This window comes from Anoplopoma fimbria, chromosome 15 (assembly GCF_027596085.1).
Source record: "Anoplopoma fimbria isolate UVic2021 breed Golden Eagle Sablefish chromosome 15, Afim_UVic_2022, whole genome shotgun sequence".
NCBI lineage: Eukaryota > Metazoa > Chordata > Actinopteri > Perciformes > Anoplopomatidae > Anoplopoma > Anoplopoma fimbria.
In genome coordinates, this window is record NC_072463.1 from 22,773,727 (window position 1) to 22,795,832 (window position 22,106).

A 22,106-nucleotide genomic window follows, 5' to 3' on the forward strand; every position below is an offset into this window, starting at 1 on the left:
GAGGTTCTCTTTTGTAGGTATTAAAGGTGTTTCTGCATTTGTGGTAAATTAACGACAAACAGTGGTAGATGACTATAAAAACACTGATAACCCAAATAAAAACTTCGAACCACTTCGTCGTTCGTTAATAAATCGCTTGTAATTTGTCAACCACAGACATGTTTGAGCAGTCAAAAAACAACAAAACTAAACTTTTTAATGCAAAAAACATTTTATTTTTTGCTTTTAATTGCAAAATGTGTAAAAAAAAAAAAAAAAACTCCAAATCTCAAAACACAAATGATTAGTTGGAAGAATTGTTTTGAATAGGACAGACTAATAAATAGAGCTCAGCAGCCAATATTTCTATAAACAATGAGTCATGACCCAAGTCAGCAGCTTATACATTCATTCTCTTTTTTTTTTTACAGTCTAAATTCAAGATACCACCATGTGTATCCGTTTGTTAATAATAAATACCTCATTGTGAGGAAACAACGTCCTTTGCCAAGGCTATACAGGAAATGTTCCTACCATTCAATATATAGAATAAATATTGGGTTCCACTTTAATATCCATAGCTCTCTGTCTAAAAAGACGCTTTGATCACTATGAACAATTTATCTCAACACTTTTAACACCTTTTGACTCGTCTACCGTACCATAGCGTCCCATGTACAGTTAAACAACAACATCAGCCTTTTCTACCTTGTGTTTTTGCACTGTGTCACTGTGTCAGCTGAAGGTCCCATCAAAGAACTGTGACTTCAAAACATTCGTTATCTGATGCCCTTAAAAGACAGCATGTTCTGTATTCATTTGGTGGTCGCCACGTCTACAAGAGGCAAGAGAGAAAATGAAAATAGCTTATTTCAGTTGGAATTATACAATAAATGACAGAATTTCCTTGTAATTATGTCTTCAAGATATTTGCTTTGTATGAATAAAATATTTACTTAAACTCAAGCGAGGGATCTTTCATTACAGAAGCATTGATCAACACCGAACATGGAAATCATTCCAGGTTAATATTTGATCATTTTTCCATAATCATGTTAAAGCTATTGTTTTTATGCTCAAAAGTCAACAATGATTTGGTTTGTAAGTGAAATATCAGCAAGGACATCATGCATGGGCATTTTACCTTTGCACGCATCATATAGCTGTAAAATATTTGATGTAAAGGTTATTGTTATTGAATATCAGCAACACTTAAAATGCATGTTGAATGTCTAAAGTAAGAGGAATCTGAAGTTACTTTATTGTCCCATTTTCTGAATATGTCTTAACAAAGCGTCCAAAAACGTCCTCACATTTTCTCCCTTAAACTTTTCTGGTTAGATGTTTTGGGATTTAGGCGCGAGTGTATCTATAATTCTTGAATATTAACAACCAGATTTAACTTTTCGGTCCTCACCTCATTGTGTGGTATACACTGATGGAAGTCCACCATTTCTGAGACTAACTTTTCTGATCTTGTTGTGTAGAGTTGTCTGGGGATCTGTGGAGACAGAGAGTAGACAGAGTTTAAAGTATGCTTCATTAATATATTGTAGAACCAGAGGCAATGTGAACAAAAGCAGGCAACATCATCGATATAAGGATCTGCCAGAAAGAGAGATCTACCACAGGAGATTAAAGCTACAGCTGCTACTGTAGAAGTTTAAAAACTTCATCCCTTTGTTGGATTTGGCACAAAGCCTCTTCAAATATGTGGATAGTGTGCAACTTTAAAGTTATAAGGAAAATGTGTATGATTCTGTGTATCAAGGCCTTTAAGGAACTACTGAATAGTTTGTCAACTATGATGGGGAATGTAAAGTTCTAGATACAAAACAAAGATGAAACCTATGGAGGATAAGAGGAAGGAAAACTAGCCAGTTGAGCTTTTGAGAGAGCGTATTAGTTTATATTAATTGAGAGTGTCTTAGAGCGCATTAGTTTATATATGAAGTTTGAAGATTTGAGGTTAGTAGTTTAGTCATTTGTGCACATACAGCACAGTGTACCTCAATACTCAGATGTATATTTTCAATTGAGGCAAAATATTCCTGTTCAGACTGTTGGGATTGGGATGAAGAGGAACTTGAAGAGTACGGCAATGTGGACACTTGAGTTAAAACACCGTCATCGTTCTCAAATACGGGGTTCACCCTCAAAGTATTCTCAAAGGCATAGGGAGCGAGGGTGGGCCTACAACGTAAAGGAGATGAGGTGGTGAATATAAAAATGCTTTCAACACAAAACATCACAAAATCACTGCAAAAGCAGCGCAATGAAGCTAAAACGGTTCGAAATATGAAGAATAAAAGGGCTTGTACTTACACCAAAGTTACAGCCTTTCTGGTCTTTATACAATTCTTGTTAATGAATATCAAAATGCCGATGACGGCACAAACAAAGCAGAGGCTTCCCACCAGGCAGGTTATAATGAGCGGAGGGTCTAGTGGCATCGCCACCAGCTCGTTGCAGCGTTCTCCGTGGTAGTGCCAGTATTTACCTACAGGACATCTGAAAGAGATGCGAAAACATATGCAGGTCAGAGAGAAGCACCCTGTAAACACAACATCTTTCACTTTGATTGCAAGGAAAAGAGTTAAACTTTAATAAACACATCATGATATAGTCATAAATATACATACAATTTCCGATTAATTAAATCATAACAGATGTTTTTTCTTCATAATTCCAAGCTCTCCAATTCAAATAAAAACAGTTTTCTAATTAAATAACTGAAGGATCGCTCTAGATGCTTTTTCGTATGAAACATTGTTGTTGTCACGGTTTAATTCATATTGGTGTATTCAAGAAAAGTCAGACATCCAATATTTATGAACTGGCTGCTGAACAGCAATAATAATTGTGAGAAACGAATGCTTTACATTGACCTGTGTGAGAATGCAAGTTTTTTCATAAATCAACTCTCAAATCTTGAATGTCCTTGAATGCGTCATCAAAGAAGGGTTTTCAATACAGTCAGTGTTTGTGCTTTCAGAGAGTTGTAAATTACAACAGTGAAATGAATGCAAAGTAACGGCTATCAAACAGAAAAGGATATTGTAAATACTTTAGACTGGTTTTTGAAATGGTTAGCATGGGTTAGCAAATTGGTACAGTCTAGTACAATCTGTAGTTAAAATGCAAAAACCCTTTAAACAAGCCCAGATCATGCTGTTGTGTTTTCTGTCATTCGTCAGGTTCTGTGTACCTGCAGGTGGCTCCGTGCCCTGGGATTATTTCACACTGGCCTCCATTCAGGCAGTATTCCGGCTGCAAAGCACAAGTGCTCTGACACGGCAGGCCATCCACGGTGCTGTAGCCCTGATCACACAAACACTCTGCCTCTTCTGTCCAACTGTTTACAACGCAGCGTGAAAACTCGTTGCAGGCCAGGAACTTGCAGGGGTCCGCTTGGTCAGCTGAAACCAGGAGAGAGGAGAGAGGAAAGAGGGACCAGAGAGAGGAGGATATGTTAGTGCAGTGACCACCTCTACGTCAAATGATTCAGAGCAGAAACTAAAGGGCATTTTGATTTATGTGAATAATGGTGTTTGCTTTTAATAAGGGTTTAATGAGGTCACATGCAGTCATGAAAAGGTGCATCGCATTTATGCTGCACATCACCTACAGACTGCAAAAGACAGCAGTGTGAGGATATGTGTCTTTGACCTTGTCGCATGAATTAACATGTAAGAACAGATCTTATTGTATGTTTCGTCTGCATGAGATGTCTGCATCCTTCAATCACATCGGACAAAACAGTGATTCAACTGTAAGGACATTTCACCTTGTTCCACTTCCAACGAGCGACTGTCGATCTCGATGTCGAGACGTTTAGAAGCCGCGCTGCAGAAGTCTTCGAGCACACAGTGAACAGCTTCTGTGAGATTATAAGGTACCGGTTTGTCCAGCTTCATCTTGCTGTTCACCACAACGCTGCCGTTCCTGAAGTTGAGAATTTCCAGCTGCTTAAATCCAGTCAAATTGGATTGTAGATATGGCAGAAGCTGTGGGGAACATAGAGGAAAGTAAATTATTTTTTTATATTTAATCTCTTCGTTCAACTGTTCTCTTAAAAATTTTCAGAGGATGTACTGAATGTCCTCATTTTAAAAAGATCAGCTTTGTGCAGTTAATGATCAGTGAGTGAATAGAGCGTTCCTGGAAAGCAAAATTGATCTGATCTTATAGGGCGAAGAGGGAGTCATTTGCTTTCCTCAAAGGACAAAATATTCCTTCTTGGACATTTAGGATAATGAAATGATGTCAGATTCATGTCGTTGTCAAGTGTTAGTAAAGATCCGTGTCCAGGGCAGCAGAGAAATAGTTGACCTGTGGTTTAACTTCCACGATGAAAGTATTGAGGTTGTCGAAGCACAGCAGACTTTGAATTATTCAGGTCACATTTGACAGTGTGAATTGCTATGAATAGTTCATAATTAAATTTTGATGCAAGCATGAAATCCTGCCATTACTGCGCTGACTGTGTAATTGGATCAAGAACAAAATTAGGTTTAGTTTTATAAGCATTGGTGTAAGAACACAGAACATGCTATTTCTAGTCTACGAGAACAAAAGGTGAACAGAGCAGAACCTAAAAAAGACTTGCATGACATTAAAGCTATCCCAAATCCCAAATGAATCTATGTTCAGTGATGAAACACTAAAGTAAGTAATATGCATGCTATATTGTCATGTCAAGTGTTATAAACCAGGCTTGCCAAATGTTGGTTAGCCTTGCTTAGCAGAGTAGCAATAACTGCCATCTCTGCAGCCTCTGACTCCAGTGGAATTAACTTTTTTTTTGTGGTCATTAAATCACATATTAAATGTATTGGCAAAAAGGCATTTATTTAAGGTTTACAACTTTAATTTCTGGTAGTTAAGCTAAGTTTGTGTAGTTGCTTACTGCTTTTGCAAGGCAGTAGGAGTACACAGCATCACCAACTCCTGGTTTATAAAAATCAAATCCATGCAGCCAAATATTAACTCATATCTTACAATTTTCCAGATGGTTGCATTGAAAAATATTCCCAACAGACTCCGCCTTTCAACTCAAATAACTGGGAAAGCAATCTTTTAAGACTATGGACTCGAACTGATGGCGGTGGTGATGTATAGGCGGGGAGGAAGTCAACCAGCTGAAGTAATGGACCCACATCAATGTTCATCGATCTGGACCGCTCTCCTTCCAGCCACTTCACATTCACCACAGACGAGTCCAAACATCAAACAGCCACAGTGTGAGAGGGAGAGATTAGGGTGCCCTAGCTGGCCTGGCTGTCAAGCGGGAGATAAGAGGCCTGAAAGAGCTCTGCTCTGATCGGGTTACTTCACTTATCACTGGCAGACAGTTTACTGGGGGCTAGTTCCCTACAGCTAATAGTCTCTGAGTGAGTACGAGGTTCCAACATCCCAAACAAATGGGCAATGGCCTGCAGTACAACTGGACACACGACTTGCTGTTTGTCTCAATGCAAAATGTCACGTTCTTGTAGACTGTAGATTAGATACCAATCTGTACAGTTAGCCCTGTTACTTTCCACACAAGGTCAAAGCCCAGTTCCTTCACAACAAACCTCAGGGCAGTCTGTATTGTGGACTAAGGAACAGTAGACATAATGTAGTCAGCAAAACAGAAAACACAACCACGTATGCTTCTCTGAGGTTACACATGTATCTACTGGTTCTTGTTTTGGAAAACCTGATTAAACATCCCTTCTCTGATATTGTGAAAAAAAAAAAAAAAAGTCACAAAGAATATTATGCGGCCATAGAAACGTTTTTTTAAATGTTTTTACGTTATAAATAAAGTCGTTCCAACCTCCATGTCCAATTTTATTGGTTGCTTTACAAACCAGTAGGTACAGGAGTAATGGAGGCAAACAGGGAGAATGGCAGGCTGCTGTAGGCTAATGGTTTATATATATGTATCCATATATATGAGACTGAGAGAAAGTGAATGTACAGTATCACAAATGGGGTCCAATATCCACATTACATAATGTCCATTTAAATGGGCTGCGGAATATATATTGTTTGACATTTCTACATTATTCTATCTGCTATTTTTCATTGATTTATGAGCCAACTGAGACCCGTTTAAAATGTTTTTTTGAAAGTGTCCTCTGCCTAGGTAGCCCATTTAAAGGAAGATATGTTCACTATTCCTAATGGGATAGTGAGAATATTAGATAGTATACGGTAAATACTTACCACTTCAAACGTCTGACCACATTAGTTTTGCCAGGAAGCTAAATACATCGATTAATGAGGAAAGCTGCAGTAACCACGGTTTGGGCAACCATTAAAGGATTGGAGATGGAGTGTTATTTTCATTATTGTTTTGTATTTTTGTATGCATTTCTGTCAACATATCCCTACTAATTCATATTGTACTCTGTAATCCAGTGCAGACATAGTTTTTTTCAATATATGCCATGAAAATGAATTGGAAATGTAAAACTTAATAGGGAAAATTATGCATTCTGCACAAACATGAAAAATTTACTTTGCACAGTCTTTTATATTACTATAACAAATAAGTGAGATGTACTGAGAATTAGCTAAATATAACTATTTATCTTAACCCATAGGCTGTATAAAGGAAACTCAGATAGCTAATCCCACCTGTAGTAGCTCACATTCCCTTTGCTCCTTGGCATTGAAGCAAACACGCAATCCAATTTGTATCGATGCACCTTCTCAGTTTGAGGCTGAGGCCTTTACATAACACAGAGCGCAGAGCACAAGCCTAAAAATATGTCCCCTCCTTTAACCTCGGGGTAAGCCTTGAACCTAAATAGGGATGTCAAATGATGATTCTTTCGTTGATGTATGCTAATAAGGCACAGTCCTCAACTACTTGCCAGCAGCTAATGCAAATGTAAAACTCTTATTTAGACAAAAAAGAGCAATAAAGCAAAAAGTACAAAAGGAAACATCCCAGCAATGATTTAAAATACGTGCATTTACACACAAATGCTCCAAAACTAAATGACCTCCACCAGTCTGTTATCTATTTTATTTAATGGTCTTGATGTCTCTAGTAGTACATACAAATAGTTTGTGTTTTTAACATCAAATATCCAACACAGTTATTCTACTGCAACATGCATACAGATGTGACCTGACTGATGTCGCACTAAGCAGATTGGAGTCATTAATAGCACAATTTGTCTGGTGATGGAACAGACCAGAATTACTTAAAGCTTCTTACCACGATTCACAAACCTCTGAGTCCTACAATGACGAAGGCAGACCCGGGTCTCATGATTCAGACTACCCGAGGCTAGTTTGCTCTCTACCAAGAACACAATACAATTTTAGCAACACACAAAATGCATGAAGCTGCATGACTTTCCTTTTAGTTTTACGAAGCCTATTATCACGTCATTCTGCTCCACAATAATTAATTTATTCATTCACTCACTCTGCAAATGTATCTTTAAGGCTTCAAAACATGCACAAACACACAGGTCAATGTCATAACATACATATGAGAAACAAATGTAGTTAATTAAACTCTGGATTTTGCTGGTGAGAAACTAACTAGACTTACACTGTTCACATAAAAACACACTTATAGTCCCACAGCTGATAGATATTGAGTGTATGCTACCGTATGATACAAAGCAACTTCAACAAGCAGCATCTATATATTATATCACACCAGAGAGTGTGTCTGTTCAAAGACACCAGAACAGATGTTTTGCTTACAATTTGACATTTTGGGAAACATTTTTGCTTTCTGCCAAGAGTTAGATGAGAAGATTGATACCATTCTCATGTGTGTCCACTTAAATATAAGGCTAGAACCAGCAGCCAGTTAGCTTAGCTTAGCATAAAGACTGCAACAGGGGGAAACAGCTACCTTTGCTTTGTCCAAAGGTAACAAAATCTACCTACAAACGTTTTACAGGGGTATATGTGTCAGATCTGGTTAGGGTCTCTGGTTAGAGACCACAAAGAAGGTCGACTAGCTTTGGACAGAGCCATGCTAGCTATTTCCTCTTGTTGGCGGCTGTGGCACATGAGGTAGAGCGCTTGTCCCGTAACCACAAGGTTGGTGGTTCAAACCCCTCTACCGGCAACATGCCGAGGTGTCCTTGAGCGAGACACCTAACCCCAAGTTGCTCCCCGGGCGCTTCATTGCAGCCCACTGCTCCTCCGGGATGGGTTAAATGCAGAGAAATAATTTCCCCATTGTGGGACTAATAAAGGCTTAATTATTATTATTATTATTATTGTTTCGTGTCTTTATGCTCAACTAAGCTAACTGGCTGCTGGCTCCAGCTACATATTGAACATATATAAATGAGAGCGGTTTAAATAATCTCATCTGTTTTACTTATACTACTATTTTTCATGTCTAGCTCTTTAAATTTCCACTTAATAGCAGAAGCCTCTTTTGATTTTATAGCCCAGAACTTTGGATAAATTCCCTTACAAACACAAATTGGACAAAATGATGTACTGATATACAAGACAAACTCAATCTAAACAGTCCCTGAAAAAGCTAAAAGTTGAACACAATTCAAAAGAAATTAAGGCAAAACACACTAAGACAAAGTTGCCAACATTAGAACCAGATTCAGATAAAACCAATAGACATGAGTAGCTGCAACAGGAAGGTCTAATGTCTAATGTAAGGACAAAAGCAAAGCTTAAAACTAAAGCTGATTACTTTAGAATTGTTAGGTGCTTTCAGATTGTTAGATGCGTTTTCGAAAAAGTTAGTTAAGAAATAGAAAGGTAATGCTCTCTCTGAGGCATTGGAGATGTAGTTCCAATATGGAAAAAAATACCGGTATGGAGGCTAACGTCTTCTGTCTCCCAGGCCCAGATTTACTGGAAGCTCCAGGGTTTGGCGAGTTTCTGGACCCAGAGTGCTGTGTCTAAGTGAAACAAAATGATTTCTTTATACTGCTGACACGATGGCCCCTCTGAAATTAAAGCCTAAGCATACTGCAGATTTGATCAAGAATTTGGCGATTGGTCACAGCCTTATCACACTTTAACATTTTATAAAAAATACAATTTGTTGAAGAAATAATATAAATTTATAAGAGTTCACTGTTCATTTTAGGATTAAAAAAATGTGAGGATAAGGCTTGTTGCAAAGTGCGTCACTTGCACAGGATAACAAGATTTAGATTAAGCACCAACTTTGGGCTACAGTAAAATATTCATACACTCACTAAAAAAATCATCTTAGTTTAACAGTATATGTTGCACAAATGTACTTTTATCACAGTTCAGATTGGGCTAAAAAAGCAAATACGAGAAAGAAACATGGAAAAGCATGATATCCAGCACAAATGCTTGTGTACCTACCAGCTCAAGAAAGGTATTCTCCAGTGATTTATACTCTGGGGAGCTCTTGTTGAACAGGCCATCAGAAAACAGCATGTTAGTGACCCTCAAGCTAAAGAAAACCACTAATTCTTTGCCCTTTGCCGTGGATTCGTACGGGCGTTCGTCAGACTCTGAGGGGAATCCGCTACCGCTCTCTTCTTCCAGAGACTCTGTCACTTCAGCCTCCATCCCGTTCTGACTTGACCCTACATCGTCTTGAATGTTTGGGTTCTCAGGATACAGGTCTGTTGAGACCGGGGTCGCTCCATTGTGCCCTCCACTGGACTCATCTCTGTCGTGGGGGGCTTCGCCGCTCTCCACAGGTGGTGGCATAAACTCCACATCCATTTCTGGTTCAAGGCCTTGGAACAAATCCTCGTGAAGTGATGTTGTAGGGACTGGGACTCCTGCTTCTATGACAGATATCTCAGAAACTGCGGTATCTGCAGACCCTGGCAGGTCAAGGTTAGCCTCGACAGGTGTATCAGTAATTACTTCTTCTGGTTGGGAGTCCGGAGTTGCAAAGGGAAGGTCCTCATTCTGTTGCGCTGGATGGTCCTCAGTGAACCCGTCAGCTGGTTCATGTTCTTGTAAAATAAAAGACAACAGAAATTACGTTCTATGACTAGAAGGAGTTACTTTATGTATGAAAGAAATAAACAGGTACACTAATTGTTATATACAGGTATGATTGCATAAAAGCAGGACACTCATGCATTATGTTATATAGGGCTGTACCATAGTTCAGAGCGTAATTTATTACATTGACATGAAAATGAATGAATGATATTATGTTTAAACCTGGTATTTCTGTATAGTTGCAGATAAACATTAGGCTACACTAATCATTGTTTCACCTAGATCCACCGCTAATTAACATCCTCTTTGCTTCACATCTCTCTGTTTTACTGAGTGCAGGTCTTAGCCTCACCACACACACAGAGAAGCACAGACAGGTGAAGTGAAAATAACGTTGTTGGTACCGGTATGGTTCAGCTCGTTACATTTGTAGAATTAGATTCCAACCAGTGGTGGTTGCGTAGAATTGTTTCCAATTCCTGGGATCCAAACATGTCCAATAACTCAATAGCGTAAGTAAGTTATTCTAGTTAGTGAGTAAGATGTAAGTCCAGTATTATTGGAAAGATGTTTTTATCGAATAAAATTCTCTGCTTCAATCTACATTTATTGGTGTTTAACCTTTCAAAAACAACATTTTCACTGCTGAAAATGTTGTTTTTGCTCTTCCTCTTGCTTTAAAACAAAGGGTGGCAGCACTGACGAGTTATATTCAATTAAGAATTAATGAACATAAAAAAATAGCTTATTTAATCCAATGAATCACTTTATTTAAATTGAAGAATTTGTTCCAGGAATTTTTTATTCTATAATTTTTAGGGTAATGGCATCACAAAATAATGGAAAAAAGTTTTTTGTTCGTTAACTACAGACTTGAGGGCAGATTAGCTTGGAAGCAGAGAGAAACTGGATGTCGTCACAGTGAATCTGCCAGGCAACTCTGTTACAAATTTAAACCAAGTTCACCTTAACAAACCGACAACATTTCATATCCCTGGAAATCGCACTAGAGTTTCAGATAAAGTTCTGCAGGTTTGAACAAAGTTTGACTGCACAGCATGAGTTTGTAATGAGTCGACCACCAGCAGGCCGCTGCTTGTTAATGGGGTTTAATATGATGTATTGCCTCAGCAGGGAGCATCTCCATGCGCAAAACCAAACCCTCAAGTCTAATTGTACTGCCATTTCCATTTCCCATGAGATGTGAGTGTTATGTGCCTATATGTGTTAGGAAAAGCAAAACAAATAGGTCACTATTTATTTGTGACTTTAAAGTTTCATGTGATGCTTTCAATAGTGTAAAAATTAAGTTGAACATTTATCATCCAGTTAAAAATACTTTTAAATGGGGCTGGTGTTACATAATGTATAGACATATAGAAAAAAGGTACTTCACCACCCAGTGTGGATCAATACTAGACGAATCAATTAATTGTTGGTAAATGGTAATAAAATAAATATCAGCATTGTTTAAGTCCAATAAGTAAGATAAATATAAGCCGTAATGGTTTTTCATCTCCTCCTTCTTTCCCCTATAACTTGGCTCATTTCTATTTTAGAACTTTCTATTTAGACATTTAGCAATTTCTTTGGCATCAACAATTAAGGCTAAAATGTAGACTCCCTCTTACCTTTCTAGCTGGGGATGATTTTTTTTTTTATATAACACGATCAGCTGGACCTTACCCTGTGTCTCTTGACCATAACAGCATCCTCCCACCACTTTCCCAAATTCTCAGCAGAACCAAATCTTAGAGACCAGAGTATGACAGCAGAGTGTGGGCTAAGTTGTGGTTCGATCCTGAGGTTCTTCGTGTTTCTGTCAATAGCTCTAAATGAAGTCCAAACCTCAGTCTAATGTTTTGCCACTCAATAAAGCTTTGACTTCGTAAATGTGTCTCTCCTGATTGAACTTCAACATCCTGCTTTAAAAACAACATTTAACCTAAAGGAGCCTTACCGTCTGTCACCTGCTCTTCAGGTTCAACCTCACCTACGTCATCATGCTCAGTTGTTGGTATCTCCTCCACCCCTGGCTCTGCTTCCTCTTGATAATCTGTGAGAGTTTCCAGTTTCGTGTCTGGTGTTATAATGTCACCGGGCTGCTCGGCAGAAACTTCTGTGGATTCCTCCTCTGCTGATGACATCAAAGGAGTCTCATCGGTGTCGGCAGAAGTGCTTTCTGGGAGGACGATTGGGATGAACGGCACAAAGGTGTGTGTTTCTGGTTTGGTTGTTGATGCTTCCAAAGAGTTTTCCAAGACTGCCGCCGTAGGAAGAAAATTTGGGGTTGGAGTATAGTCCGCTGTCAGCACCTGTGCGGTGTCGTTCACGGATACGGCGCCCTCAACAGCGTTCATGCCGAGCTCGGCAACTGGATACACTGTGGTTACTGTAAAGAAAAAGTTAAAAACATTTATACAGCTTTAGAATCTTATACTGAGCACTAACCTATTATTATATTCAGTTATTGTTATATTATGCTTACCAGCCTCAAAGCTGAGTGTCTGTAGGTCAAGCGGTAGTAACAGTTCCTGTTTTAAGGCCTTTACGATAATGTGCTTCAGTTTAGGGCCGTTTACGTCCTCGTCCTTCTCAGGCTCCTCAAGACCATCAGGTTCATCATTGAGCTCCGTTTCTCCATTAAAGACCACAGCGTAACGCACAGACACATCCTCTGATCTGATCAACACAACAAATCATGTCAGAAACCCTCATAACAGACAGACCTCACTGGTAATGGACCATTTCTGAGTCATATCCCGATAAAGGACATTTTTGGGGATGTTGTAGTTTCTCTTAAAACTTTATGATAAAACGGTTCAATAAATGTTACTTCATGGGAAATATAAAAGAAAAGTTTTTTTGGTCTCTTATTGACTGTGTGCTGTGATGTCAAAATCAATCATTATTACAAAGCATAATTACAGTCCCAAACCTTTAAGAAAACCTTTAAGAAAACTAAACCCACCGAAAGCCAAGAACACGAATCTCTTTAAATCCTGGAACTTTTTCAAACACACGAACCATCTAAAGAAAAGAAAAAACAAGAGAATAAAAACACATTCACATTTTCTCACAATTTCGTTTAGAGTATTTTGCTGTCCAGTAAAAATCACATATTTCTATATTTAGTGATTTTATAAGTGAAGGAATGAAAATTGACATTTTGAACACAAATCAGCCAAAAATAAAAACAACATTGTACATTTGATTTTACTGCATTGTATGCTAGAGCTGCAACAACATGACTATCGATTAGTAATCCACACATTTAATAGTGATTATTCTGAGCAAATTGGCAAACACTTTTTCCAGTTTCGTAAATGTGAGAATTTTTGTGCTATTCTTTCATTTTCCCCAAAAAGCAGTCTTATGGTCATACCAAGCAGAAAGTGAAGATAAAGTATGGGTCAGTGAGTTGATTAGGGGATTGGGAACAGGTGTGCATCTGGGTGCAACAGGTGTCAGGTGAAAGCTAAAGGTGGAAAGACGGAAGGCTACTGCAGGGCGGAGGGGGGGGTGCAGTCTCTGAAATGACGGGAAGAATTAGTGGCTGACAAACTCACAACAGGTACACAGAGTAAGAAGTAGTAAGAATTGGTATTAGCCATGTTTCTTAATCCAGCAGGCTGAGCAACAACAAAAGCTTGTTGTTTAAAAGAGCAATCATTTACATGCAGGCTTCACAATAAAGTTGAACCTGAACCTGATCAGTATCAGTGCACACTGTTCGCATTTCTCTGTGATCATATTTAAAAAAATAAAAATGCATGGTGGAATATTTTGCCTTTTTGCAGTGTACGATCAACATTCAGTTGTTTTAAAAAAAAGAAAATGATATACTAGTGGTTTTACACAAGTAGAAGTGATTCCTATCAGCTGTGTTAAGAGTCTCGGTCAATGCCTTCTAAATCAAAGATAATCTACAAGATTAGATCTTACTATTTCAGGCTTGTGGTCATTTAGAAGTCTTAACTAAAGTACCTTAAACATGTGCACAGGTGAGATTTACACCTAATGATACAATGCCCTAAAAGCTGTAAATTAAATTGATCTCATTGCAAGACATCTAGCACCATGAAATATTGTGAAAGAAGGACAGAGTAAGGGGGAGAGTAATTGAAGCCGAGACAGAACAGGAGGTTTTTTTTCCCCCAACAGGTTGTAGGTGATAAAATATACAATGCAAATAAATCTCACTTGCTTCTTTCCCTATAGCATTTCAGGGTTTTATCCCCATCAGTAAGATCTTAAAAAGCTTTTAAAAGACAGCTCTACTATCAAGGGGTATTTTGTGTTTGTAGAGGGGAAAAAAGGCAGACTGCTAACATTTACTGTGGGTCTGTGAACTCACACTCTGTTCTCACCTTTTCTGTGAGCTCTCGTGTGATGTCATTGTAATGCGCTGCTGGGTCACTGAGCAGCTTGCTGTATACTGGATCCACGATGTTGACCCTGAACTCGACAATGTACTCCTCATAGATCTCCTTTATCATGTTGTTGTCTTCGTGGATCTGGTAAAAAAAAAAAGCCAAATGGTAGTGTTAGACTAATGCCACCTGATTCTGATGTGCTTGGATTGTTAAAAATTCAAGATTCAAGATTCTGAAACTTTGTGGGTAACTTACCTCCTCACCCTCCGTCGGTAGCAGAACCAGTGGGGGTGTCCAGGTGCCTGAGGCAAAACAGGGACTTACTAGTTAATTTAATACGTTGTTATGTTAATGTTTTGATAGCTATTAAGTTCATTAAGTAATTGACTTGCTTTCATTGAACAATATCGATGCGTTAGTGTTCAACTCACAATCAATTCCTGCCTCTGTGGTTCCAGCGATAAATCTAGAAATCAAATAATTTTGTTACAAATTCAGTTAGACGGTCATCAATATTTGCTGAACTAAATGTGTGAGTTAGTCAGGAACTTTAAACCAATATTTATTTTTGCATAATATCCCAAATATTCCATTTTCTGGCTGGAATGTCCAAGGTTTTAGATTGTTCGAACATCCTCGAACATTTTGAGCAGAGGTGCAAGTAATCATATACCACTTTGCAATGCTAAAACCAGACTTTTTTTTTTTCATCTGAATATATTTTGGTTCATAGGAAACAGGAAACTCACATTTAGCACAAGATTTAAGAAGGAAGTTGGCACCTACCCTTCGCTTTCAGCTTGCTCTGCTACTCTCTAGAAATAAGAAACAAAGTATCAACTATTACAGATTTACACTTAAGACTGACGAGAAAACTACCTCGCAGTATGAACATATGGCTATAAAAGTGGACTTGTCTCTCAAGGTAGCTGTGTTTATGTGCTTGACTCACTTTGGCCACCATGTCCAGATGTTCCTGAGAGCTGCTGAAGTTCTGGGCCAGGTCGTCCATGCAGAGGTTTTCATGCTGGCAGGTGTAAAGCCAGGCTCTGTACTCCTCCGAGTTTGGGACTCTGTCCAAGAAGATCCGAAACGCTTCCCATATCGCTTCCTGACAAACTGAAGGGATGTCACATTATATTTGGGATCTTTTGTTTTAGCCTTTTCACAGAAGATTTGAGAAATAAGTATGAATGAGAACCAATCTAATCTAATCTTGTGTTTTAGAAAAGCATAAAGGATGACTAGACATGGCATTACTTCTATTTGCAACAAGGGCAGGATGGAAATTACAGCATGGCAAAATGAAATGAATGAGGATAAAGAGGATTGCTGGTATTGATCTTGGCATCTCTGCACAGGGGGAGTTTGCTTTGATTGAGCGATTTCAGATTATTGTTCCCCTCAGAGAAACATTTCAGTGCAGCTTTACATATGAATACACAGCACATAACCGTCTGCAATGGCACAATGCTACAAAAAAAAAATCACAAAATATATGTAACAAAATACATTTGAGACGGAACAAAAAGGTAGGAATGCCTGTTTCAGTAAATGTCAAATAGTACATTTAAATCTTTGCATGTCCATGACAATGTTGTGAATATTAAAATCATGAGCACAAAGACCCCCTGAAGCTACAATATGTTTTATCTGCCTCTGTGGGGGAAACACGCTGCACATTGTCTAATACCTTGATGCCTGTGGGAAATTTATTCTCTGACAAACTCATTTCTGGATCGAAGCGATTACCTTGGATACACCAAATTAATCTGCCTCATTTTAAAAATCATATGCCAGAGCAGCTGTTGTGGAACAATTTGTATTACTTTTCCATTGTAACAGCCAAGGTGGCAATCTTCTCCTCTTAAATCATCCACAACTCATTTCTCTTGGACAAAGAATATTTGCATATAACTTCATTATCTCAAGTGCTTCACTATGTGTAAAACTGCAACATTAAGTGGCATCATGTAAATGTAAATGTCCCCAAATAACAAACATCTATTTTAAGCTTCATGTATGCTCATGCACATCAATTGAAAACATTTATAGAATAATACATATTTGAGAGGATTACAATTTCTTTTTTTATCATCTTTGCAAAAAGTTCCAGCTGCACAAAACATCAAAGCAGACGGCTATTTGCCCAACTGTTTAAGTGCTTTGTTCAATTTACAGACTAAATGTTTTGGGAGCCATAAGATGTCATTATTTTCCATAAAGTTACACATCAAAATCAAAACAGTTTACCTCTGAGCTTGTAATATGCTCGATGGCTGCCGATGACTGCTTTCATCGTCTCCTGTGGACACACTTTGACCCCCGTGCTGAGGAGCGGCGACCTCTTCGTCCGGTGCCCGTCCTGCTCCGCTCTGACATTTGTTGTGTGTCTGATCGGTCTGGAGGATTCTAGAAAGTGTCGGTACTTCACATCCCTGAGTCCAGAAAAGCCGTGGTCATGTAGGTCTGCAAGAGCAGTCAGTGAAGTTGTAAGTTCAGGAGGAAATATAATATTTTTTACAGTATTCAGCACATAAAGTTTGATTAAACAAAACATGTATTTCATTCAAACAGTATCATATGTGTGTATGTGTCTCTTGTCATTTTTCCCAGGTAAGTCCCAGTTTGTGTAACAGACATATACTGCAAATGCAAGGGTTCTCATCAATTGGCCATAGGCTCAATCACCATTGTGTTTCCTCATCCTGCAATATATAGTGACATAACATCTGCCAGATGCTTACCTCGTCTCTATGGTTCTACATGGGCTTGCACTTCCCTCACTGAGTCAGTTCATAATGTGTTAGAATAGTAGCGGCTACGTAACAAGGGTAAATACCAGAGGGGACTGTGTTGTACAATACAGACGTAGCAAGTTTGGGCAAACCGTCTTCTCAGGCAGAGCCATCCACTACTGGGACAGTCTTCTTATTTAATTAAGAGAGAGCACTAATTACCTAACCTTTAAAGAAAAACTAAAAAGTGGGCTTGAAGCAAACCAAACATAGAATCGCCATGAGTCAGTATACTAACTCATATCTGGCACTGCCATTATATACTCAATTTTTTTTTACAAATCTGCTACTTTTGTAATGTATTTATGTATTTTATTGTATTGTATCGTACTGTGTTTTATTGTACCGTACAGTGCTGTACTATAGTGTTTGCTGTAGCATTGTTCTGATATTAGGGCACTAAAATTGTAATAACCTGCACAGGCACTACAGCAGAAAATTAGGTATCTAGCTTACTTTGATTAATATGCACTCTCCCTGGTAAATACAGGAATCAATAAAAATAAATGTATACCTATATTTAAATAAAAATCTTTGGGATTATTAATTAAAATCAAATAAATAATGCAAACACAGTAAGTAGACACTCATCTAAGACATTTGCATTTGCATTGTCACAAGCAAAGAAAATGGTTGTTTTTTTAAAAAGTGTCACTTCCACGATTTCACACATACAGATCATCTTAATTGTCACAGGGAGTTATACTCATCCTGTGAAAAAGGCAACAACCCTGAAGATGTCACAGTGATGTCATCTCATATTGGCCTTGAGACTTAAATATCGACATAAACATTGTCTTATGAACTTAGTTGTAGAAACATTCGCATTTGTAGGTGTAATGAAACATGGAATCGAGCTGCCCACCCTTGTCCAATGACATTTTGCTGCAGCACTTCACTGTAAAATTGATTTGGCCTCTGCTCCATACAGAGGCCAAATCTGCTGCATTTTTTTGCAAAAAAATGGTCTGTCTCTTACTTGTCCCCCTTATTTATAGAAGCGAAATACTAAATGGCTGGAGTTCCCTTTAAATATCTACCTGTGTTAGTCCTGTAGTGTGTATCCAGGATTCAGGCCGTTAACACTAACTACCACAGATGGGGATTCAATTTGACAAGTTACCCAATGGCATTTGTCCAGCTCTCTAACTGTCAGTTAACGACCACATGCTATGCTGCTGCCTATAAATAGCATCTGGCTTTGCAGTAAAAAGTATATTATACACAGAGGATCCCTGAGAGTCTATTTTGGGACATTTGAGCAGAAACAAATCATCTTTATGTGTAATGTTGAGTCCCTTTATGGTGCAATTTGTTACATGAGCTTCTAAATTCACTGTAGTGTAAAAATGTCTGGGGCTTGAAGCTTTGAGGAGCTGGTTTGTTACTGGAAGGTTGTCATTTTGAAGGCTATGAAAGTGCACAGATGTGTAGAGAAAGCAAATGAGTAACACTCTCTTCCCCCTAAGGAGCAGTTGCCGAGATGCCCTTGGGCGACTTGCCCCACGTTTCATCACTGAAGCTGCTCAGTGGCCAAAGGTGCATGGATGAAGAAATGTCCAGAAATGACCGCATGAGGATTACAACTGAAAAAAGGATGTGCGTGCAAAGCAAACCTTAAAGAGATTAAAAAGAGGTACAGGTGGATACCCAGCTGATTTTAGTGATTAACAATCACGCCACAAGAAAAAATTCAAGCAATAACAGCCACAAACAGGACTATTTCCAAATCACTTTGATGGTGCAGACGTTATGAGGAAAACTGCCCTAATTTTCTGATCACCTTAGTGAACAAAACAAGATCAGCCACTCCGGCATTACAGGAAGTAATTCCACACCACAAGCCAGTGTGCCAGTCAACTTTTTCTTTCACAGTCATCCCATTGCGTAAAGCTGTTTTAGAAGAAAGGGACTCATTGTGATGCCAAGTGGTAAACCTCAGAGGTCTTTCTAGGACAATAAGCAAGGATTTATGAGCCTCAAAACACAGACTCAAGGTCATCGGACGAAGAGAATAAAGGTAAAAGGAAAATATAAAAAGCAAGTGAGTGTTATTTAATACAATCAATATTACATTGGCATCAGACGGAGAGCTTTTAGCTGGAGGTGCCGCATTTTCATGAAGATAAACAAGACAAGAGGGAAATCTTTGTGCATTAATTACGCATCTTCTCAACAGTCATTAAGTCATGCTAACTACAGGTAGTCATGGACAGCATGCTGAACAATGGACCACAAGCAGAGGAAGAACAATACAGAAAAAGAGTTCAGAGATTGTCAAGCAAGAGCATGCTGCATGTATGTTCCATCAGTGGACACAATATCAGTAACACTTATACAAGCTAATGCAACACATTAGCTGCAATATTAACGAATATACACTATATAGTATTGCAAGAATGATAGTGTTTCTGGATGTAAAACATGAATGGAAATATAATAATGCAATAAACTAGAATTTTTAACCATTGGTCACCTTCAGCTATGGGCTATTGGCTTTTTGACTATATTTTAATCAAACACAAAATAATCAAGGGATTTACTATTAGTTAGAGCAATAACAAAGATAATATTGAAATAATTATCTTGATGATTACTACAGTTTAACAGATTTAATCTCTCAGTTTGTTTGTCGTCATGGTTTAAACAAACAACCTTTATGAAGCCTAAAATGTGTCTTTGACAGAGACGTGTGTGCAACACTAAAGCAAATTATATAAAGAATATAGGTCACAGGTTGTGGTGGTTGTTGGATTGCATTATAGATATAGGTGTGAGTTGTTGACATAGCGTCCACCTCCTATATGTTGTGTGTCATAACGGAAGTAGGACTGTGCATGCCCGCTGTGCTACTTGTCATTGTACTGGAATTATAATTTTTTTAAAAACATAAATGGTAGAGCAGGATAAGAAAAAAAAAATGTTAATCACGGTAATACACATATATAATAACCTCTACAATGACCAATATTGTTTTCTCAAATCCAAATTTGGCTCGGCACCAAGAACATTCAAAGAATGTGTGGGCATTGACATTGCCGCCTGTAGCTTTGCTGGCAAATATCCCCCAGTTTAGTGTTTGACAGACGGACCCATTCACCTGACAAACCTCTCACTTCCAAACATTTCAGCAGGTCAGGAGGGGGTCTGAAATTTATCCAAATAAATCATGTGCGTTTCCATTATTAGTCACACCAGCAAGACAACACATAAATGTGTTTTTGGAATTCGGTAAGCTTGAAGCCTTGACTTGCACATGCAGGGACACGAGGGCCTGAGTGAGAGGAGGGAGTGTATGCGCGAGCTTTAATGCCCAGTGCAGCCGCAAAAAGGCCTCACAGCAGAATTACAAGCCAGAAAAGATTAGCGTCCTGCGACACTTGGAACAGAATGGCTTTTGTTTCCTTCAGGATAATGAGCTCACCCCGGCACATCACACTGAACAAGACAACCAGAGCGGACGCATTTGCCATGACTGGTGAAATGATGCTATCTTTCTCCATTATATGACTATGCCCATTTAATTCATATTGAATATTCATGACCTTAAAAGAGGCTCGCTGGGTGCTCGACATTTATCCCAAAAATTAAAAGGATGATAAATAGCACATTCACACACAATATTAACTGTTGCCCTTGAAGTGGATTACCACCCCTTAAAGTCTTCTCTCGTGCAGAACCTTATTGATAGGAAACCTGCAGGAAGGTCTTCACATCAAGGAATAATTTGCATTAACTAAACATAAAGTAATGTTAACGGTGATCATTCAAATTTTCCAGGTTTACAAGTTAAGTCCTCCTTGAGGCAGGTGTATTAAGTGCATGTAGAAATATATTTGCTTTACTTCTACATTGACAGAGTTAGATTTAGGATTTTAGGACAGAATGATTTTAAAAGAGTTAAATTGTTGAAGCTTGCTAACATGCTACTATTGGAACCTTGTGTGTGAAAACAAACCACATTTTTTTTCACTAAACATAACACAATCTCAACTACGTAACAGGAATACCAGCCGCCTTATAGGATTCTTACCTTTGATTCGACTTGCTTGGAGGGTAAACAGACACAAAGTGAAGAATAGTCCTGATTTCAAAAGCATGATGGGCTAATTTATGTGGTTTTCAAACCCGAAGCTATCATTTGTAAAGAGACTATTGCAAACAACAATAAAATCCAGGATCTCTTTATCTTGAGTCCATTAGCAGAGTGTGCAACGGTCTTCTCATCTGTGCTTACAAGGTCTTCTACTTGTGAGCAAGTTCCAAAGGAAGGTGTCAAGGCCAGTCCACTCCTATCTGTGCTGCAGCTCAGTTCTTCAGCAGCAGTTTAGTTTTTTTGCATGCTGCTGGATCCCTATTTACAACTGAGGTGGCTGCATGGGTGGATGAGCAGCGGGAGAGAGGATAGCTAGAGGAAAGACGGACGGTTAGCGGATGGTATTTTGGCTCAGGAGTTTCCTTGTGCGCTGTCAGTGTGACAACAGTGACGAGGTTAAAAAAGCAGGCTCCGTTTTGAGTCTAATCCCTTTACCTTCTTCTTGCTGCTTGTAATCCCTGCGGGGCCACGTGGACGCTTGGCCTCATCCTGTTAAACCACCTTCTGGACCCTCATCTGTCAGCTGAACAAACTTGGGGATCAGCCAACCAGCATAGACCAGATAACTACTTCCCACAGTGCCCCGAGTTAATCACCCAAACACTTTGTGTGTTCTTATCGGCCTCTACATATCACTGACTGCCGAGCTCTTACCCTTCTCTCTCTCTCTCTCAGTTTAAATTCCTCCTTCCTGGGTGCGCACAGCAAATCCCTGCCTCTCAGGCCAGCAATTTTGGGTGCCAAGTGATGTCAGGGTTGCAGTTTTGTTCTGCATTGTTCACCCAGCTTCCAGTCCAACAATGTGCCTCATTCCTACTCGAGCTGCACGACCAAGTTCGGGCCTCTTCTCTTGCGGTATCTAAATCTAACCCTGCCCTTTTTCTCCTGCTTGCTGTCTGTTGGAGATGCACCCGTTTGATC

At 38.9% G+C, this 22,106-nt stretch overlaps 1 protein-coding gene across 1 annotated transcript; it reads right to left on the reverse strand.

Annotated features, from left to right (window-relative positions):
- Nucleotides 1-509: 509 nt before the first annotated feature.
- Nucleotides 510-21,205, reverse strand: impg1b (interphotoreceptor matrix proteoglycan 1b). Its single transcript, XM_054614075.1, has 18 exons — nucleotides 21,123-21,205; nucleotides 16,545-16,760; nucleotides 15,244-15,410; nucleotides 15,078-15,106; nucleotides 14,723-14,757; nucleotides 14,547-14,593; nucleotides 14,286-14,432; nucleotides 12,887-12,945; nucleotides 12,404-12,597; nucleotides 11,909-12,307; nucleotides 9,316-9,923; nucleotides 8,787-8,876; nucleotides 3,767-3,986; nucleotides 3,188-3,398; nucleotides 2,305-2,490; nucleotides 1,989-2,172; nucleotides 1,397-1,480; nucleotides 510-814 (listed from the first exon to the last, which is right to left on the reverse strand). The coding sequence occupies exons 1-18, from the start codon at nucleotides 21,187-21,189 to the stop codon at nucleotides 731-733; spliced, it is 3,027 nt and encodes a 1,008-aa protein (XP_054470050.1). The 5' UTR covers nucleotides 21,190-21,205; the 3' UTR covers nucleotides 510-730.
- Between the last annotated feature and the right edge of the window lie 901 nt (nucleotides 21,206-22,106).